The sequence below is a fragment of the Carassius gibelio genome, chromosome B16, assembly GCF_023724105.1.
Source record: "Carassius gibelio isolate Cgi1373 ecotype wild population from Czech Republic chromosome B16, carGib1.2-hapl.c, whole genome shotgun sequence".
Lineage (NCBI taxonomy): Eukaryota > Metazoa > Chordata > Actinopteri > Cypriniformes > Cyprinidae > Carassius > Carassius gibelio.
This window is the reverse complement of record NC_068411.1, coordinates 30,566,108-30,588,032: the sequence shown is the minus strand read 5'-3', so window position 1 is coordinate 30,588,032 and position 21,925 is coordinate 30,566,108. Positions and strand designations below refer to the sequence as shown.

The 21,925-nt window shown below is 32.8% G+C and overlaps 2 protein-coding genes across 5 annotated transcripts in view; both read right to left on the bottom strand.

The window, feature by feature from the left end:
• Positions 1–1,362: 1,362 nt before the first annotated feature.
• Positions 1,363–15,264, bottom strand: ptdss1a (phosphatidylserine synthase 1a). The gene is made up of 13 exons (XM_052578723.1): positions 14,543–15,264; positions 13,356–13,447; positions 12,297–12,341; positions 12,034–12,158; positions 10,944–11,102; positions 8,958–9,109; positions 8,743–8,884; positions 8,155–8,267; positions 7,038–7,103; positions 5,806–5,905; positions 5,654–5,722; positions 5,453–5,516; positions 1,363–4,138 (listed from the first exon to the last, which is right to left on the bottom strand). Exons 1-13 carry the CDS (start codon positions 14,719–14,721, stop codon positions 4,047–4,049), a joined length of 1,398 nt encoding a protein of 465 aa, XP_052434683.1. The 5' UTR covers positions 14,722–15,264; the 3' UTR covers positions 1,363–4,046.
• Positions 15,265–16,225: 961 nt separating this feature from the next.
• The window catches only part of LOC127975376 (membrane-spanning 4-domains subfamily A member 4A), a 5,842-nt gene continuing 142 nt past the window's right edge, over positions 16,226–21,925 (bottom strand). The window contains exons 2-9 of one of the 4 annotated variants that reach the window (XM_052579406.1): positions 20,876–20,909; positions 20,460–20,642; positions 17,293–17,394; positions 17,096–17,152; positions 16,900–16,995; positions 16,783–16,809; positions 16,588–16,710; positions 16,226–16,495 (exon numbers count right to left, since the gene is read on the bottom strand). In XM_052579406.1, the coding sequence (XP_052435366.1) occupies positions 16,466–16,495; positions 16,588–16,710; positions 16,783–16,809; positions 16,900–16,995; positions 17,096–17,152; positions 17,293–17,394; positions 20,460–20,618 (594 nt within the window). In that variant the 5' untranslated portion in view covers positions 20,619–20,642; positions 20,876–20,909 and the 3' untranslated portion in view covers positions 16,226–16,465. The remainder of the gene's footprint in view (positions 16,496–16,587; positions 16,711–16,782; positions 16,810–16,899; positions 16,996–17,095; positions 17,153–17,292; positions 17,395–20,459; positions 20,643–20,875; positions 20,910–21,925) is intronic. The other 3 variants (XM_052579409.1, XM_052579407.1, XM_052579408.1) reach the window with 3 other exon arrangements.

Genomic DNA, 21,925 nt, shown 5'->3' with positions numbered 1-21,925 from the left:
TAAAATATTTAATATTCTTAAAATTAGTAATAAGAAGTTTTACAAAAGTAAAAAAAAAGTCCATATATTCTCTGTGACATTATTTACTATAATCAAAAAGATTTATAATAGCAATAAAATAAGCTATATCATCATTAATAAGGCATTACAAAAGTTAGAATTCCATAATAGCAATTAAAACTATTATTATTAATATTAATAGTAATTACGGATGCTATTTAATCATACAATAAAATGTAAATGATAGAAAATAAAATCTTTAATATTATTTTTAGTATTATTGAATTAAGTGAGGAAATATCCTTAATTGTTCTGAAAATTGCACAGCAAAGCGTGGTCCTAAAACAGGTTTTCTGAAACATGAGCTGGTTTTGTGAGCTTGAGAGACAGAGCGTCTATTTCTGTCTGACATCTGACTCCACTGGTCAAATGAGCTCAGCGTCCACCGATGCAGATCACAGCTGAGGAGCAAAAACACTCTTACACTCACATCAGTTATTTCCACAGTATCCTCCAGCAGTTCTGTCAGAGGCGGATTAAGATTGTGACTGAATGTTAAAGAACACACTACTATATCTATAAGTCAATTCATATATATATATATATATATATATATATATATAGTGTGTATATACATATGTACACTACCGGTCAAAGGTTTGGGATCAGTAAGACTTGTAATGTTATTTAAAAAAGTCTCTTTTGCTCATCAAGGCTGTGTTTATTTGATAAAAAATACAGAAAAAAACAGTAATGTTGCAAAATGTTATTATAATATAAAATAATGGTTTCTATTTTAATATCATTTAAAATATAATTTATTTATGTGATGCAAAGCTGAATTTCCATCATCATTACTCTAGTATGTGTCACATAATCTCTCAGAAATCATTATAATATGCTGATTTATTATTAGAATTATGTGCTGCAAAATAATTTTTGGGAAACTGCAATAATTTTTTCAGGATTCTTTAATGAATAAAAATAATAAAAATAACAGAATTAATTTAAAATATAAATCTTTTCTAGATGTATTATATATAAATCCATATAAACAATTTTATATATATATATATATATACACACACATATATATATATATATATATATATATATATATATTTTAAGAATAATATTATTTATAAATTATTATTATTTGTAAGTCGCTTTGGATAAAGTGTATTATTAATAAAATAACGTATTTATTTTTATCATTATATTATAAAAATCAATTTTTTTATTTTTTTTAAATAATGGTACATTTTTGTTTCTGAAGGGACAAAAAAATTACTTATTGTGCTGGTTAAGGCAGAAAAGCCTAAAACTAAAATAATAATATAAAAAATACAAAGAGACACAAAATCACAAGAAACATGAAATTTAATCACAAGATTCACTTACATCCCAGGTAGTTGCATGTAAATGGTGATCAAACAAACACATAAACAAAAGTCATATATTGAAAAGCTGCAAAGTTCAGTTACGCTGTGCCATTCTTCACAGAAAACTAGTCGTTTAATATCATTGAGAGACGCAGAATCATTTACAATTTACGTGAAATGCAAAAATAAGGACAAAAAGGCATTGAAATGTTTCACAGATGCCAATACAAGAGTCTGTGAAGCTTCACATGACGCTCGGATCATCAGCAGACCGTCACATTATTAATAGAGGAACATAATTCATTCACAGGACTAAACTAGTGATGTTTCAACCAACACTTAACAGATGCGTTAGTGTGAGCAACAAAACACTGAAACTTAGCAGATCCTGTGTGAACTAAGTAATCGTTGAGTGCAAAACATTTCAGTCTCAGGATACTGCAATTAAAAGACTAGATTAACATCAGCCACGCCGCTCTGGAGTGATCATATCAGGAAAAACACTTATGCACAACACACACAAACAAGGAACAGGTGAGAGTCATTAACACATGCATGCAGGCACACGATATCTGTGTTAAACACAGGACACAGAAGTCTGTGAAGGCTTGAATACTGCTGTAAGAGTGTGATGATCAGGAACATAATAATGTGATGATTCTAGCTAACATGAAAAACTAAAAACTGCAGTTTATTTACACCGAGGAACAAAATGATAAAAAAAACTCACTGTTCTGAGTTTTTCCTCACAACTTTTTTCATAATAATGATACATTAAAATTTGTCGAAATTTAATGTTTATGGTTTCATTTTTGCCTTTCTCACAGTATATAAACTATTTCTGTGTCTACAAATACATTCTGAGCTGCGCAATTGCAAGAAATACGAGATAAGATTCAACTGTGACAAAGTCAGAAATGTGACCAAAAAAAATAATAATCTGAATTGAAAGAAAAGTCAAATGCGAGATGACTCGAACTGCAAGAAAAAAAAAGTCTCATATTTGATAAAATAAGCGAAAGGTGAGAATAAACTAAATCTGAATTGTGAGACAAATCAAAATTGTGAGAAGAAAACTAAATGTGAATTGCGAGAAAAAAAATTGATTTAAAAGATTTAAAACTTTTGAAATAAATGCAATGTACATTTTTTGTAATGCAATTAAACTAAAAATTTAACTTGACATCTTTCATGTGAGATTTTAAAAAAATCAAAGCGGTGACAAAAAAGCTGAAATTTGAGATTAAAAAAAAATTCAGAATTGTACACTTTTTTTTTAAAAAAAACTTGTTTTCTCCAAGGAAAAAAATATATATAAAGGCAATTGTGACTTCATCGCAATTCGTTTTTTTTTTTGGCTCATATTTCTGACTTTTTCCTTGCATTTGCTGTAAACTAGCAATAATATTTTTCTTCTCAGAATTGAATGCATCTATTAATTCTAAAAAAGAAAAGACAGAATTACAAGATGTAAACTCGGAATTATGAGAGAGAGAAAAAAAAGTCAGAATTGTAAGGGATTAAAAGTTCATTATTATTAGAATTTTGTTGTGAAAAAAGTAAGCAGCTGGAGAAGCAGAGATGCTCTAGAAACAAACACCAGACCAGAAAACATGAAAGTGCAGTGAGATTCATCTCCAACACGATTCCTTTAAAGCAGCTTAACCAGGAAACATTCAACTCCTGAACAGATGAAGTCAGTCCGAATCAACACTTTCAGACAAGCAAACCATTTTATCTCCAGAATCTGATGCACTTTAGCGTTCAGATGTTTGGGGTCAGTAAGATTTTATTTGTGAGAAAGAAATGCTTTTCATCATCAAGGATGCATTAAATTGATCAAAAGTGCAATTAAAAACATTTATAATGTTGCAAATGATTTCTGTTTTCAAATAAATGCATCACGTTTTCCACAAAAATATTGTGCAGCACAACTGTGTGCAACATTGACAATAATCAGAAATGTTTCTTGAGCAGTAAATCATCATATTTTCATGATTTCTGAAGATCATGTGACACTGAAGACTGGAGAAATGATGCTGAAAATATAGCGGAGCATCACAGAAATAAATTACACTTTAACAGATATTCACTTAGAAAACAGTTATTTTAAATTTCAATACTATTTCACATTTTTAACTGTGTTTTTGATCAAATAAATGCAGCCTTTGTGAGCAGAAGAGACTTCTTTCAAAAACATAAAAAAAAAACATAAAAATTCCTAACAACCCCAAACTCTACATATACATTTATCACTTAAAGAAAATAATTTGAAAGAACATGCACCAGCAGAATGCACAATAATAACGTGTTTTATGAAGGTATATTCTGATATCATGTTGACTTTAAAATGTAAACACATTATGATATGCATAACATACTCTGAAATCGGCTGCATACAGTAAAATACAGCGGTGACATCAAATCCAGAACTGAGACGAGTCACGCATGCGACTGAAAATACCAGCACTGCTTGGGATCTAACCTGGTTAACTAGTCTCTGTAGTTCAACAGGTGAAGTGAGCTCGCTAACTAATCACCAGACACACATTATTGCCTTTAAAAAGGGCCTTGCTTCATCATCATCATCATCATCATCATCATCATCACAGTCATCTGATGTTCCCTCTGCTAACAGGAGCAACACCTGTGCAAAAGTCGGCCTTATTTCTCCACGCCGTTGATGCTTCTGTTATTTCCCGAGTCCCTCCGTTTCCTGGTGGAAGAGGAAGTCGTGCTGTCCGCCTCAAACTCCCCTAAAGCACAAACGCATTACAATGTGATAGAAAACACTGGTGCGTATGTTTCAGTTCATGCACAGAACGCACAACGTTTAATGCATGCATGATTGCAAAGATCGAGAAGGAAACAAATCAACTTGACTGGATATTTCACAATTGCATGATGATGTTTGACCATTTCTGCAGATATACTAGTTTTATACTGTATATAGCATGCAAACCTACTATATGCATTGACTGTAAGGATTATTATCATGAACTAAAACCAGAAAAACACTTAAAAAAAATATATATACATAAAATAAAATAAATTTACATTTTTTTTACAACTTTTTCAGCTAGTCTGTAAAGCATAAATAAATAAAATCTTTACAATTATAATTGAAAATATCAAAATAAAAACTTACAAATATTTTATTTTAAATTATATCTATTTTAAATGACTTTAAACTACTGAAAGAATTTTTTCATTGAAAATACATAAAATAAAAACTAATTTAGAAATATATATGTAACAAAAATGACAAAAATAGCCAAACAAAATCATTAAAACTTTAACTGTTATTAAAATAAATAAAAAAACTAAATCAAAATATTAATAAATGACAAATTGACAAAAGAACACCACAAAATTAGGAAAACTTTCAAAATACACAAAAAAGGGAACAAATAAAAACAAATTCAAAATATAAAAAAAAGATATTTCATGAAATTGACAAAAAAATCTAAAATTGAAAAATGGAAAATACTAAAATAAAAATAAATGAAAAAAATCTAAAAGATATATCTATTAAAAGCGTCAAAGACTTATTCAAAATATATATATAAAAAAAAAAACTTTCAAATTAAATAGAAAAATAGAAAATAATAAAAAAAGATATCCAATGGTAAACACACTAACACACACACACACATATTTATAAAGATATCTTGAAAATGACAAAAAAGAGTTACTAAAACTTTCAACTTAAAATGAAAAATAGAAAATACAAACACAAATTAATTCAAAATAATAAAAAAGATATCTAATGACAAAAAAAATTAATAATAATAATAAATAAAAAGCATAATAAAACCACCTGGATTATCTAATACATTTGCCAAAATGTGCAACAATAATATGTTTGACTTAATCTTCAATTTCCAGTGTCATATATATATATATAAAATCAATCAATAAAATCGTGTCAGTATATATCTGGTGTTCAGTAAGCAGTAGTCTAGTAGTCTTGTGTTTCTGCAGGTTCACCACAAGAGGTCAGAACACTACAGCTTTCATTCAGTGTTTCTGTAAACCAAGCATTAATAATCATCCGGATGTTTCTGTACCTCTGCTTCCAGACGCAGCGTCTCCAGACTCCGTGTAGTTACTGTCCTCACACTCCGAGAAGCTCTACAGAGTCCAAACATCACCAGATCATTTACATCCTTTACGATCGGCTTTCAAGCTTCAAGTTTCAACCGCTTGCTCAAAGTTTTGCAGAATACACAAATAAACCTTTAAACATCTCTGCAGTTACATTTAGTCACCTTCTGTCGGGGCCCGTAGTTCTCAGCAAACCAGACCATCCCGTACAGACACAGGAACGTGGTGAAGACCTTCAGACACACACACAGCATCACTTCAGCACTGAAACACTGACGCAAACACTGCACAGAGACGTCAGAGCGCAGGAACTCACCAAACACAAGAGCCACAGGAACACATACAACACCTGCGTCTTGGAAAACAAGTCTTGTCCGAATTTGATGCACGCCAAGGCCTCCAGGAACGCGATCGCCCTGCAGCACAGTGATTCATGAGATTTCATTTATTTGCAAGAGATAATGCAATGAAATTTCCCCAGATGACTTGAACAGATATATTTGGAAAAACGGCATCATTCTAGAGTCAGTGCTGCTACATAAAACATCTGCATAAAACAAATAATGATTAAAAATTATTAAAAATGATTAAAAATGGCTGAAAAAAATAATAGTATAAACACACAAACACATATAGTATATATATATATATATATATATATATATATATATATATATAGAAAATATTTCCATGCATATTTTTATATTAGTATAACTTATATTATAAACAAATACTTATATATATATATATATATATATATATATATATATATATAAAATTATATGCATTCATGCATGTGTTTGTATTCATATATACATAAGTAAAAATTATGTAAACAAAACTTATTTTGGATGCAATTATTAGCTTGACAGCACTAATATAATACTGTAAAATAATAGTTTTAATGTAAATCTACTAAAAAATATTTAATTTCTTAATTTTTTAACCCTAAACCATATATGAATACTGCACAGTGTCCAAACTTGCATGACATATTAATAAATATTTAATATATAATAATAAGTGCTGTCAAATAATTAATCGTGATTAATCACATCTCAATTAAAAGTATTTGTTTACATACACTTTGTATATTTATTTATTTATATAAATACAAACACATGCATGAAAAATATTGTGTTTATATGTACAATATTTATATATAAAAATAAATTATATGAATATAAATATGCATCTAAATACATTTTCTAAATATATACTGTATGTGTGTATTCATATACACAGTACACACACATATATAATGCAATCAAAAACTTTCATTTTAGATGCAATTAATCCCGAATAATAATTTGACAGCACTAATAATAATAATATATACAATTATACTCATGATTTTATTCATCAGAGTGAAGCCGAATACATTAATCTCACATGCATTTGACAAAAGCACCAAGCAATATCAGTTTTATTTCAATATATTCTCGTGCAGCTCTGGACTTTAATCGTGCACCATGAAGCAGAAGGATGTGAGGTAAAGATATCTCCGATCTCATTGTGTTTTCGATATTAGAATGCGCTCAGACTCACCCAAACACCCAGCACTGAGTCCCGACCCGCTTGCACTGAGTGTCCGTCAGATAGGCGTAATACTGCCTAAACACCACAGGACAAAACACAGAGACGGGAACATTTTAAAGGTCAGTTCTTCGATCGAATGCACTTTTCACATGTTTATATAATAATAATTACTGATTCAGGTCTGTGCACATTACATTTAGTTCTTTATATATTGTTTATATAATCATTATTTATTATTTTATTAATTTACTTGCTTAAATTTTAAAATTGTGATTAAAATTGAGTAAAAATTTTAATTAATTCAGGTGAGCAGACATGCATATCTTATCAGATTGTTTTTTAATTATATTACACTATTATTTTGTATCAGTTTGTGTTACATTTTTAATAAATTTCAATTTGATATTTTTCTGATTTAATTAATGATTCAGGTGTGTGGGAATTACATTTTTATTTTATTTTTATTTACTATTAGGTTACATTTTATTACATTGTTTTATTTTTTTTTTTAAATTTATTAATTTTTATGTAATTTTTTTGTCAATTTCAATTTCACATTTTTATTATTTATTTGATTGTATTTACTTTTATCATATATTGTTTTTATATTTTTATTTTATAATTTTTTTTTTACTTTTTACTCAACTTTAATCACATTTGTAAGTTTAATTATTGATTCAGGTTATGTTTTTATTCGATTTTTTGTATATTAATATTATTTTTCAATTTCATCTTACTTTTTTAATCTATTTTAATTTTACATTTTTATGATTCAGGCGTGCATGCATTATATTTTAATTAGATTGTTTTCATATTTTTATATTATAGAATTTAATCTATCAGTTTTTAGTTTGTCATTTTTAATCAAATTTAATTTTATATTACGATTTAATTAATTATTCAGGTTTTCAGACATTACATTTTGTTTTATTATATACTATTTCTATATTATTATTATTTATTTTTTTTACTCCATTTTAATAAATTTTTAAAGATGTAACTATTTTCATTTTGTCATTTTTATCTATTTCCGGTGGATAAAAATCAAGTCCCATCCTGCATTTTTCCTCGTTTTCCTCTAAAATACATCAGAGTATGGAAGCCAGATGAATGTGATTGTTCTTACCGTACAGTAGGAGCCGTGATGATCCCGATGAACAGGATCCTGCACCAGCTGAGAGCGTGGCATGCTGGGAACACGAAGATGTGCTTCAGGAAGAACGTGTTGAGCTCCGTCAGCTTCATGTCATATAATTTGGAGAAAAACAAAAAAATTAAGTGAGAAATATTGATAAATTGGCATTTAATTAAATATATTTATTATTATTTCTTACTATATAATTTGGAGAAAAAAAATTAAAGATGAAGTAAGAAATATTGAAAAATTGGTGTTTAATTTAATATATTTATAAATATGAGACTCAACTTGATTTTTTTTTTTTTTTTATCTGCCATTTTTTATTATCGTTTTGTTTTCCACAGTGCATTCTGGGATTGCTAAACAAACAGAAATAACTAAAATAAGAGCAATTATTTTATTTATTATATATAGGTCACTCCCACTAAAAATCAATGAAATTGCGCTATTAAATGCACTGTATTTTTACCTCAATGTTTTCTGTTTTAATTTTTGAGTATAAACTGTAAGAAGTCAGTGCCCCAGGTAAGTGTTTTATTTCTCAGCACTGGCTGATAGAGAAGTGGATGGACCGACCTGCCAGATGATCATGAACAGATAGACTCCCATCACTCTCTGTAAGGAGGATTTGGGGTCGAGCCAGCGCACGTATGTCCAGCTGGCCGGCGTGAACTGTAGAGCGGCGCGCTTGATCTTCCCCGTGGTGCTGTGGATGTCTCTGTGCAGCACAAACACACTGGTTCAGTCTCTGACGGATGCTCTCAGAAGGCAGTGTTTGAGGGGTTTCTTACTTGATGCTTGCCCAGTGATACGTGCGCATCTCCAGGAAGCGGCAGACGGTCATTCCCAGCCAGATCCCGCCTCCGTTACACAGCAGGATATCCAGGATGACCTGATCCCACCAGCACTCCGCGAAATTCGGAAGAAGATGCATGAAGAACAGCTGCACGGAGAGATTTAGAATGTTTCTAATAAACAATGTGAAGTTTGAATTAAAGCAATAAAGCCACGGCTTCACGGAGCTTACTGCTTTTATAAACCGGTTATTCCATATACCTAGTTAGGCTTCACGAAATAAAAACAGAGCAAATAAAGTGTAATGATATTAATAAAAACAGTATTCTTCCTCAAAACAATGTAGGTCCTCAGAAACAGTTGTGGTTCCAACGCACAGAAGTAAACAAAGGTGTTAGTAGTGATTATTAACACGTCATGAGCATATATCGTGCTACTTTTACTCAATCTTAGTGCTGCGTTCGACACCATAGATCATGACATACTCATAGATCGATTACAAAACTATACAGGTATTCAAGGGCAGGCTTTAAGATGGTTTAGATCCTACCTGTCCGATCGCTACCATTTTGTTTACTTAAATGGGGAGTCATCTCATTTATCATCAGTAAAATATGGAGTGCCACAAGGCTCCGTCCTAGGTCCACTGCTATTTTCAATATACATGTTGCCCCTTACAATAATATTATTAGAAAATACAGAATTAGCTTCCACTGTTATGCTGATGATACTCAGCTATATATCTCAAGGAGACCAGATGAAACTTCTAAATTATCTAAGCTAACAGAGTGTGTTAAAAATGTAAAAGATTGGATGACAAATAATTTTCTCCTATTAAATTTGGATAAGACAGAGATATTAATTATTGGACCAAAAAAAAAAAAAACACTACACAGAACGCACAATGCGATTACAATCTGCAACTAGACGGATGTACTGTTACTTCCTCTACGGTCAGAAATCTGGGTGTTATATTAGACATCAACTTGTCTTTTGAAAACCATATTTCCCATGTTACAAAAACTGCATTCTTCCATCTTAGAAACATTGCCAAGCTACGAAACATGTTTAATAAATATAGCCTACATATATTTAGCTCTAGTCTAGTTGCTGTAAAGAGTTTTACCGGTCATAATAGCATATTTTTTATTTTATTTTATGTTTTGTATTTTATATTTAGACATTATCAAACACTCAAAGTTTCGCTTTTGTTTTAAATGTTGAATTTCAGTATTAATTTAAACTGTTAAAGTACTGTTAAAAAAAAGGCCAACAAATAAGGAACTTAACATTTATACATTTAATGAACTTTTTATACATTTTACAGTAATAATTATAATATAGTATTTTATATATATATATATATATATATATATATATAGAGAGAGAGAGAGAGAGAGAGAGAGAGAGAGAGAGAGAGAGAGAGAGAGAGAGAGAGACTATTAGTCTTTATATATATATATATATATATATATATATTTAGAAATTCCGTGTTGACTGCTTTAATATTTAATATAACTAATTTAAAAAATAAATGTAATCAATTAAATTTAAAAGGTTTTTATCATTTGATGTGTTTTTGTCTTCATTAAGATGTCTATATAGTTCCCTTTATTATTTTATTTCAGTTCAGTTTTAGTTTTTTTAGTAGATCAAGTAAAACTAAATAAAAATCTGAATGTTTATTTATTTTTATTATTTCAGATAATTATTTCATTTCAATTAAATTCTTTGTTGTCCTTTTAATTGATCCCGATTCCGTGTTTTAGTATTTAATATACATTTATTATATATAAATAAAGTGTAATCAAAAGAATGCATGAAACGTTTTTATATGGAATCAAATGAAATGTAACTATTCCTTTCATTTTCCAGCAAACATAATGAGACGGTCATTAGCGGTGAAGCATCATATATTGTCTTAAAATGAATGCATGGAACATGGTAATGCATTATTTGTCCTGCATGCATTAGTGTGTTACCTCGGTCAGCTCCCAGGTGATGCTGATGGTCCAGCACAGGCCATAGCTGCGGATCAGCAGAGCCTTCATGCCCCAGCCCCAGAAGTGACTGAAGGCGAAGATGTCGAAGTGGCTGAGGATTCGCTCCCAGGTGATCACATGACAGTTCACAGCATACTCCTGTCAATCATCCCCACAGTATCAGTTTAACACACGCTTAAAGGCACTGGAGGACATAAGACTGTTAAACTGAACACAGTGCATCCGTTTGAAACTTGTGATGGTGTTATTTTAGTATCATCAAGATTTTTATATTTTCTGTTTTCATTTTAAAAGTTTTAGTAACTTTACATGTTTTTTTCTTTACAATTTTAGTTTTAGTAATTTAAAGAATGAGAGATGGTGCCTTGGCAACTTATGAGCAGTAATTAATTAAACTTTATATTTTCAATTCATTCACCATTTTATTTTTATTTTTTTATTCTGGATACTGTTTTAATCTAATTTTAATAATAAAATGTTTGATTTAATTTTAATAATCAAAAACCATGCATAAGTAATTAAATAAATAAAATGTAAATTTAATATTTTTTAATATTCATCCTCAATTTGTCCTTAAATTATTTTTCTGTAACTTGCCATATTTTTATATAACTGGATTCTGGATACTACATTCTAACTTTATAAAATTGCATAAATATTTGATTCAAATAGTATTTTATTAACTTTTAAATTATAAAAATATTGTCTTACTTTTTCTGCATCTTATTAAAATTTTAGCATATTTGACATTTTACTGGATTCTGTATTTAACAACAACAAAAATAATAATAGTTTGATTAATTTTAAAAAGCATGTTTTTTTTCATTACTTCATTATTATTAGATTAGATTCAACTTTATTGTCACTGCACATGTAAGGTACAAGGCAAGGAAATGCAGTTAGCATCTAGCCAGAAGTGCAATAAACAGTAAGTACAGAATATATTTTAGCTAACTACACTGACCCTAATTTCTGAGCACTGGCAGAAGAGAATTTTATGAACACAATGCATTTGTGAGTTAATCCTTTAACAACCGAAGTGGGTCAGATCTCGCTGACCGCCACTGACCATGATGTCAGCTTCCCGTTTGGCGTAGCGCAGATTGGGATCCAGCCAGAACATGAGAGACTTGACCTGCTCCCAGTTCAGGAAGATGATGAAAACCAGGAAGAGGAAGTACAGCACACTCAATCCTGCACAACCACACAAACACACCCTTCAGAAACGAGAAACACACCAACCTACAAACCCAACCGCTCAGAACTGCCCTTTCATCATTAATTATTCATCTGTATTACCAGACTTCCAAAACAAGCGTCTGATGCACTCACCGAACACTATACGCCACACTGCTGGATGGGGTCTTGTGAACGGACCTGAAAAAAGACAAAGAGGGTTATTAGTTGACATCATAGACAATAAAAAAAGCATTGATAAGTATTTTTATCGTCTCATATGAAATGTAAGGGCCTGCAATGACGCGGTTTGACCACTGTGGCGCTGTAGAGCAAGACCGTATTCAGCCCCACAGCGTTATGTAAACAAATACCACTCTTTCTCTGAAGAAAAAGTACATACTTTTGAGTATGTAGCAGAATGGTAGGCAAGCTTTGGTACATACTGTGCTATTTCGTCATAACCTTCTCAAAATATCGTATTGGAGAGAAATGCAGAGACCTCTCTTCATATATTTGCATGATGCATTTAAAAAAGTTAACGACCTAACGCATCATTATAAAAGTTTATAGTGTTGCTACAGATCAAATATAAAGCGCATAACATTTTTAACAAGTTAGATTTATCACACGAAGCCCTTTCTCTGCCTGTCCGTTAGTCTCGCATATCCGCCATTTTTGTAGTTCTTAAACACTTTTTTGTAGTTCTAATGGAACCCTGGTCCACCATGCAATGTGTTGTGGGCAATAATAGCCATTAGAGTGCGCATTGATCTGCACTTTTAAATCAAATTAACGAATTTTAATAAGATTAAAGAATTGTAATCTCAAGTAGTAGGCCATCTGGGAATCTTTGGCATATTTTTTTCAACATACTCTGATTTAGCACATACTAATTCTATTTTTGGATACTATTAAGGATGGACAGTATGCGAATTGGGATGTAATACCAAAACGGATCTCTCATATATTTATGAATGGGAAAAAACATAACGCACATTATGGGGGAATAGTCCCGCCTTCTAAATGAAAGAGCCAATCGCTGATTGGTAAAGTCATTGCATCACTGCAGCAGGTGTTATAAGCTCAGGTTATCAAACTAATAATTTGTTGGAGTCCTATTATGAACCTGAACACAATGCGTCACCAAGGTCATCATAAAAAAAAAAAAAAAGTATATCTAAGAGATCTTCAGCATGACTTCAAGACTTTTACCATTGGGGAAGGCGAGAACGCTGATGATCAAGAAGAAGGAGATGACCAGGATGAGACCCACCCACAGGTTACTGTCAGGGTTTCCATCATCTCTGCAACGGAAACATGTGGTCACACACTGAAAAACCCTGCACAAGTGTTTCACAATCCACTACATACACATACAGACCAGAAGATGCAAACAGAGAATGAATGCACAGCAGAAAAATAGGTTCTTGACATTTCTGTTGAAGATGATGTTATAAGAGTCTGGAAGTGACAGCATGGAAACTACCACTTTTGTTTTCACCCAAGAAAACCCATCACAAATTGAACTAATTTTATTACTGTATTTTAAAGTGTAACTGTAAGACTGGTATAAATAGAATATACAAGATAAAAATAGAATATAAGAAATGATCTACTTACAGAAATAAACAGAAATGAGAAATTTATTTTCATTTTGTTTAAGAAACTGAAATAAAACAAGCACAAATGCTGCGTCATTACTGTACTATACAATTAAAAGAAAAGTCTATTAATTTAATAGCAGATTCATTCATATATTAATATATTATGATACTTGTTTTCATGAATGTATTTTACAACAATACAAAGAGCTATGTTTAACATTTTACAAGATTTAGCCCTACACTTATTCACTTTTATTTGTTCCCCACTAAATAGTTATTTTCTTCACTAAATATTTAGATTTTATACAATTATCGTGCACTAACGATTTCCCTAGAGTAACTTTTAATATTATTAAAAGTAACCTAATAGTATTATTATCATAGATTTTGATTATATTAATTTGCTGATTTTCTTTACACTTAAGTTGTATGTGGTAGATTGTGTTTAACACACAAAAGAGTGATGATCAGGTCACAAAAAAGAAAAAAAAGAAAGAAAACACACTAAACAACACACTAAACAACACACTAAAAAATGGTATCGAGCTAACTGAACACGCCCCTAAATGCGCGGTGACGTCATCAATATTTTTATTCGTTTTCCCGGAAATGAAAGACCGTAGAAGATCATAGAGTAGGAGACTAATAACACATAGGTGATCCCAGCGAAACAAAAACGCACTAAAAGCCAGCCAATTCAGATTTAGATAACATGATCACTTGCGCGATGTCTTGTTGCCATAACATGACCTCATTGCGGTTCTTTGTGTGACATTGGCGTTGTGCGTCACTCACCGCGTAAACGCGAAGTACATGAGGCTGAGCACGGCGCATGTGAGCAGGGTGATGGTGTGAGGCTTGTAGAAGAAGTCGATGGTGATGTCCTCCACCTGCTGCTCGTTGATCATGCGGAAATGCATCCAGTATTTCACATCATCTTTAGTTAGAGTCCCGGAGCCGAGCGCGGACGCCATTCCTTTTCCTCTCTGTCCTGGCTTCACCTTTGATTTACCGCGATGTGAGCGGCTCTCTCTCCCTCTCTGGCGTCTGCGGCACGAATGCAACCCGGATGACGGCCATGCATGTGTGCAATCCGGTTCCTAATGCACGCACAACACAATCAGCTGCTCGAGGAGAGAGATGCATGCACGGAACGGAAAGATGGCACACACTTTAGAGGGGAAAACAGACATGTTCCTGCATTTTCATTGGTTTGCATGCAGTACTAGGCGTTCAGCCAGTATGGCAAGCCGAAAGGGTCAAAACGTAAAGCGGGTCTCGAGTTTCTCACGCGCTGAAGGTCACACTGTTGTGTTGAGTGTCATTTACACCAACAGTGGCAAACGTGGCATTGCGCTTTCCTCAATCACAAAGTGGACCCAAAAAGTAGAGAAAAGTGCACTTGATTATTTTTTTTTAAGTTTGCACATAAAGTTGGCACTTTCTGGAAAAATATCATTACAATTGCATGAGTGTTACATTATTTTTGAGTTATCTGTTTTTGCAAATGAACTGTTTACTGAACAATGAACTGTGTTGTGGTTGGGTTTTGTATCTTAGCACCTCCTGAACATCACACATCTTCATGGTCAGCAGCAGCTGCGGGTTTTTATACCAAAGAACTAACAAACACGAGCCATGCCAGCAAATATGTTATATATATATATATATATATATATATATATATATATATATATATAATATAAGTGCTGTCCCATTTATTATGTGTATATATATACACACAGTATATATTTTGAAAATACATGAATTTTTTTATTTACATGTTTCTATTTATATTCATTAAATATATATTATAAACAATTATATTTATTGTATAAACATTACATATTTTACTGAAATATATGCATGCATGTGTTTGCATTTATTTATATACCCTAAATAATAAATATACACAGTACACAAATCGCATCCTGTATACACACACACACACACACACACACACATATATTCACACACAGTCATCAGTCACACAGGTATATTTGCTGCAATAGCCAACAATACATTATATGGGTCAAAATGATCAATTTGTCTTTTATTCCAAAAACCATTAGGATATTAAGTAAACATCATGTTCCATGAAGATATTTAGTAAATTTCCTACCGTAAAAATATAAAAACATAATTCCTGTTTAGTAATATGCATTGCTAAGAACTTCATCTGAACAACTTTAAAGGTGATTTTCTCAATATTTAGATTTTTTTGCACCCTCAGATTCCAGATTTTTAAATAGTTGTATCTCAGACAAATAACGTCCTTTAAATGATGCATAAATCTCAATTGAAAAAAATTGACCCTTATGACTGGTTTTGTGCTCCAGGGTCACACACACACACACACACATATATATATATATATATATATATATATATATATATATATATATATATATATATATATATATATACACAGTAGCTTGACAGATTGCTATCCAGTATTGCACAAAAGACGATGAGAGGTAAACAGTACTCAGTACTTTAATAGTGAGCAAATGCAAAACTTGTGGCACATTTACATTTATGCATTTGGCAAACATGTTTATTTACAGTACATTCATGCTAAACATTTAATCTATTCAAACCCATGACCCTGACACTGTAGAAAAAGGCATTAAACAAGCATTTATATACACATTCAATTCAGATGTCATTACAGTTCATTCACAAATGGGTCATTTGTCCTCGATCTCATTCGTCTGATCAAGCCTCTTGCTTGATGGAGATCAATGGCTGTGTTGAAACAAAGACATATAAAAGAGATTTCAGTGTGTTTGAACATTGTTCAGCATGTTTTGGTGTTTTCAATCTGAATGTTAAATTACCAGAGTGTTGAAGTGAGATCGGCACACAGCTTTACTCTCCCAGAAGATCAGAATCAGAGCCAGAATCAACTCCAGCCCACACAAGACACCGATCACCACCTTCAGACCCACAAACATGTTGTCCTGGAGAAAAGGATGGCAATCAATAACAATAATATCAACAATGAGATCAGTTCTTAAGTGTGTGTAACTTACCCTTGTGTTGTTACCTGGGCTGTCATGCTGTAAAATCAAATAAATGAAATATATGTATGGACATTGCTGAAACTCTGGCTTCAATAAGTTATGAAGTTATGAAAAATCACAAATTACCAAATGCCAACTTACATTGCCTAGTAATGAACAGAGAACTATAGCTGTGATTGACCAGAAAAGGCTGATAATGTTGAATATGAAGGACAGTTTCACCTTTCAGAACGAAAACAAGAAGATAAATAGTTAAATTCAGTTTTTGTCATGACAAAAAATAACAAAAATAAAAGATTATGAACAATATTTGGTCACTCACCACAGGCATGAATGGAGAATTTCCAGCTGCAAATGACAGAATCCCACTTGCAATGAACTGAAAATAAATAGTTAAAACACAGATATTGCATCATCTTGAATATTCAGAGATGTGTGTGTGTGTGTGTGTGTGTTTACACTGATGAAAGCTGGAGAACGAGCTGTGATAATTGCAGACAGGATCTCTTGTGTACTCACCAGGGCACTAGTTAGGGTGTACACTAGATGGGACGGACCGTATTCATGAGTAAGGAGGCTGCCGATGCAAATGACAAACACTCCGATGCTGAGCTGAGCCGCCTGAAACGCCAAATAAAAAAACAGATCACGATATGTTTTCCATGATAAACCTGGATAAAGTAAAGGTGGAAAGTTGAGGTGGAAAAGTTGTGGGAAAGTTCATTCAGTGCACACAGACTGAAGTAGTTTAAGTCTTTGGTTCTTTTAATTGTGATGATTTTGGCTTTGAACATGCATTGATACTGTACATGTACTCAATGCTTGGTAAGGGCTCCTTTTGCTTTAATTACTGTCTCAGTTCGGCGTGACATGGACGTGATCGGTTCGTGGCACTGCTGAGGTGGTCTGGAAGCCCAGGTTTCTTTAACAGTGGTCTTCAGCTCATCTGCATTGTTTGGTCTCTTGTTTCTCATCTTCCTCCTGACAATAGCCCATAGATTCTCTCTGGGGTTCAGGTTTGGTGAGTTTGCTGGCCAGTCAAGCACACCAACACCATGACCATTTAACAAACTTTTGGTGGTTTTGGCAGCCAAATCCTGTTGGAAAATGAAATCAGCATCTTCAAAAAGCTGGTCAGCAGAAGGAAGCATGAAGTGCTCCAAAAATTCTTGGTAAACGGGTGCAGTGACTTTGGTTTTCAAAAAACACAATGGACCAGCACCAGCAGATGACATTGCCCCCAAATCATCACAGACTGTGGAAACTTATCACTGGACTTCAAGCAATCTCCACCCTTCGTCCAGACTCTAGGACCTTGGTTTCCAAATAAAATACAAAACTTGCTCTCATCTTGAAAAGAGGACTTTGGACCAGTGGCAACAGTCCAGTTCTTCTTCTCCTTATCCCAGGTAAGACGCCTCTGATGTTGTCTGTTTTTCAGCAATTCCTTGGCTCTTGATGCCATGACCGCAGCCTCAGTGCATTCCTAGTGAAGTTCAATTCAATTCAAGTTTATTTGTATAGCGCTTTTTACAATACAAATCGTTACAAAGCAACTTTACAGAAATTTTGTTTCTACAATATTTAGTAGTAGCTTATAAGTGGTGACTATCAGTTTGTGCACGTATGACAGGATTTGTAGAATAATTAAGACGAAGTCAGCCAGACGATGAACATTATTAATATTATTAATTAATAATTATTATATGATAAGTCACACTTGTAGCAATATTTGTTAGTTCTGTTTGTTGATTCAGGGTTGGCATCATCTGAGGTCCTCTGAGGGTCAGCATCATCTCTTCTCAGGTGTTCTGGATCCAGACTGGAGCTGGTGTAAATCCTAGTTACCACGGGATGTGTTTTTTAATCTAGATTTAAACAAAGAGAGTGTGTCTGAACCCCGAACATTATCAGGAAGGCTATTCCAGAGTTTGGGAGACAAATGTGAAAAAGCTCTACCTCCTTTAAAGGACTTTGCTATCCTAGGAACTACCAAAAGTCCAGTGTTTTGTGACCTTAGGGTGCGTGATGGGTTGTAACGTGGTAGAAGGCTAGTTAGGTACGCTGGAGCTAAACCATTTAGGGTCTTATAGGTAAGTAATGATAATTTGTAACTGATACGGTACATAATAGGTAGCCAGTGCAGAGACTGTAAAATTGGGGTAATATGATCATATTTTCTTGACCTTGTAAGGACTCTAGCTGCTGCATTTTGGACGACCTGTAGCTTGTTTATTGACGAAGCAGGACAACCACCTAGAAGTGCATTACCATAGTCCAGTCTAGAGGTCATGAATGCATGAACTAGCTTTTCTGCATCAGAAACAGATAACATGTTTCGTAGCTTGGCAATGTTTCTAAGATGGAAGAATGCTGTTTTTGTAACATGGGAAATATGATTTTCAAAAGACAAGTCGCTGTCTAATATAACACCCAGATTTCTGACTGTAGAGGAAGTAACAGTACATCTGTCTAGTTGCAGATTGTAATCTACAAGATTCTGTGTAGTGTTTATTGGTCCGATTATTAATATCTCTGTCTTATCCGATGTCTTATCCGATTTTACATTTTTAACACACTCTGTTAGCTTAGATAATTGAGAAGTTTCATCTGGTCTCGTTGAGATATATAGCTGAGTATCATCAGCATAACAGTGGAAGCTAATTCTGTATTTTCTAATAATATTACCAAAGGGCAACATGTATATTGAAAATTGAAGGGGACCTAGGACGGATCCTTGTGGCACTCCATATTTTACTGATGATAAATGAGATGACTCCCCATTTAAGTAAACAAGTTCATTCAAATTCTTGAATATATTTTGCTTGACAATCCTCATAAGGATGTGGTTTTCTCAGTTGGTTGTGCATCTTTTTCTTACACACTTTTTCCTTCCACTCAACTTTCTGTTAACATGCTTGGATACAGCACTCTGTGAACAGTCAGCTTCTTTGGCAATTAATGTTTTTGTCTTATCCTCCTTGTGAAGAGTGTCAATGATTGTCTTCTGGACAACTGTCAGATCAGCAGTCTTCCTCATGATTGTGTAGCATAGTGAACCAAACTGAGGGACCATTTTGAAGGCTCAGGAAACCTCTGCAGGTGTTTTGAGTTGATTAGCTGATTGGCATGTCACCATATTCTAATTTGTTGAGATTGTGAATTAAAAACATCACAATTAAAAGAACCAAAGACTTAAACCACTTCAGTCTGTGTGCATTTCATTTATTTAATACCTAAGTTTCACAATTTGAGTTGAATTACTGAAATAAATTAACTTTTTCACAACATTCTAAGCACATATTTAGCATATTTTTAAATACCTAGAGCTTCTCGTGATTTTGACATGAATGTGAAAGGAAAGAAATTCTTAAACTGAAACTGAAAGAAGCATTTTCACATCTGCTCTCAGACTTTCGGCCTCTTTAAGTTAACCTCAGTCAGTAGAATGCATACATTTGATGGAAATCTATCATTTAAAATGATAACACAGAAAGGCTCATGTGATGGAATCAGGGTCACAAATAAACTAGAATTCAGGCCAAAAATACCACTGAAACTGACTAATGCCCCAGATAAAAATACCCGTACTAAATTGATGTGTTTCTACAAACACTTTTCTGTCTGCAGATATTTAAGGAAACTAAACACATGGGTAGTATTATGCATTTAAATGTTGCACGCACCCCGAGTTCCTTTGGCCGTCCTTTAAGAAAGACCTTGTAAGCGTCTTTGAAGACGCAGGTGAATTTCTCGGGCATCAGGTGACCGTCTCCGGTGTTCCTGAGGTTTCCCAGAGGAATGGTGATGACCATACAGTCATCCGGCTTAAACGTGTAGCGCATCTCTCCACCAAACGCTTTCTGTGTCTGTCAAAATAACAGACATGTGAAAACGTTCCAGCAAGGTACGCTCAAGGCTATGAACACAATGTTCACTGCAAGTGATCTGGTCTTAAATAACATTCTCAACATTTGTACAAAAACGCTACAATTATACGTCATTCATGGAAGGTTTTATTCATTTTTTTAAAGTTGTATACCCATGGGTTTTTTAAATGTTACTTAAAAGCATGCAAAAATGTTTAAAAGTTATTACTTACTACTTACTACTACTGGTTGTTCACAAAATGCTGTCTGTAATTAAAAAAAGAAAAGTCAAAGTTATGAACAAACATACTTCCGGTAATGTTAATTATGGTCTCAAAAAGTTAACCCAAACACATTTATACATCATTCAGAAAATGTTTTTTCTTACATGTTTTTACCTTTATTGTTAATTAAATTTGGTCTGTAATTGAAAAAGTCAAAGTTCTGAGCAAATGTTCTTCCAGTAATTTTAACAAAACGTTCACTCCAAGTTATCGGTCCTTTAATAACATTCTCATAACGTCAACATAATAATGTATATCATCTATGGAACTTTTTTCTTTAATGTTTTTACTCATTTGTTAAATGTTGCTACTTTTTAAAAAATGTAACTTTAACGTTATTCAAATGTTAATATTTACTTTTTTCGGAATGTTCAGAGAACATTCAACAGTAGCGTTCCCATAACGTTTGCAAAATTCTAAAATGTAACATTTCCTTTAACAATAATCCTGTAACATTGTTTTCACTAACGTTCGCAGAAACAAGAAAAACGTTTAAAAAAAAACTGCACTTTTTGAATGTTCAGAAAGCATTCCGAAATAATTTCTCTCTCTCTCTTTAATGAATTTACAAAATTCTGCCGTTCAAATGTTTGAGGAGTAAAAAAACATAATTAAAGAGCTTATATCTTATAATTGAGTCCTAGCAGATGCTTCTCATCTTTTAACACTGCGCCAATCGACTCATCATTTGATGACACATCATTTTAGTCGTAATATGTTGGAATTTTATTCAACAAAGTATGAAAAGTGAGTCAACCCACCCCAATCCCACCCACAATGCCCAGAGAGAGCGTGTTTTATCTGTATCTACAGGAAGTCTGGTGTAAATCCAGCCATTTATAATATAGTTAATATACAGAGATTATCTAACAACACACAGATCCTGAGATCTCGAAAGCAAACCAGAAGCCAAATTCTGTCGGTCTCTGAAACTCACTCTGTTCATCTATAAGCGTAAACAACGTTCTGTTGTTTTATTCAAGTCTTTTAATGTTAAAA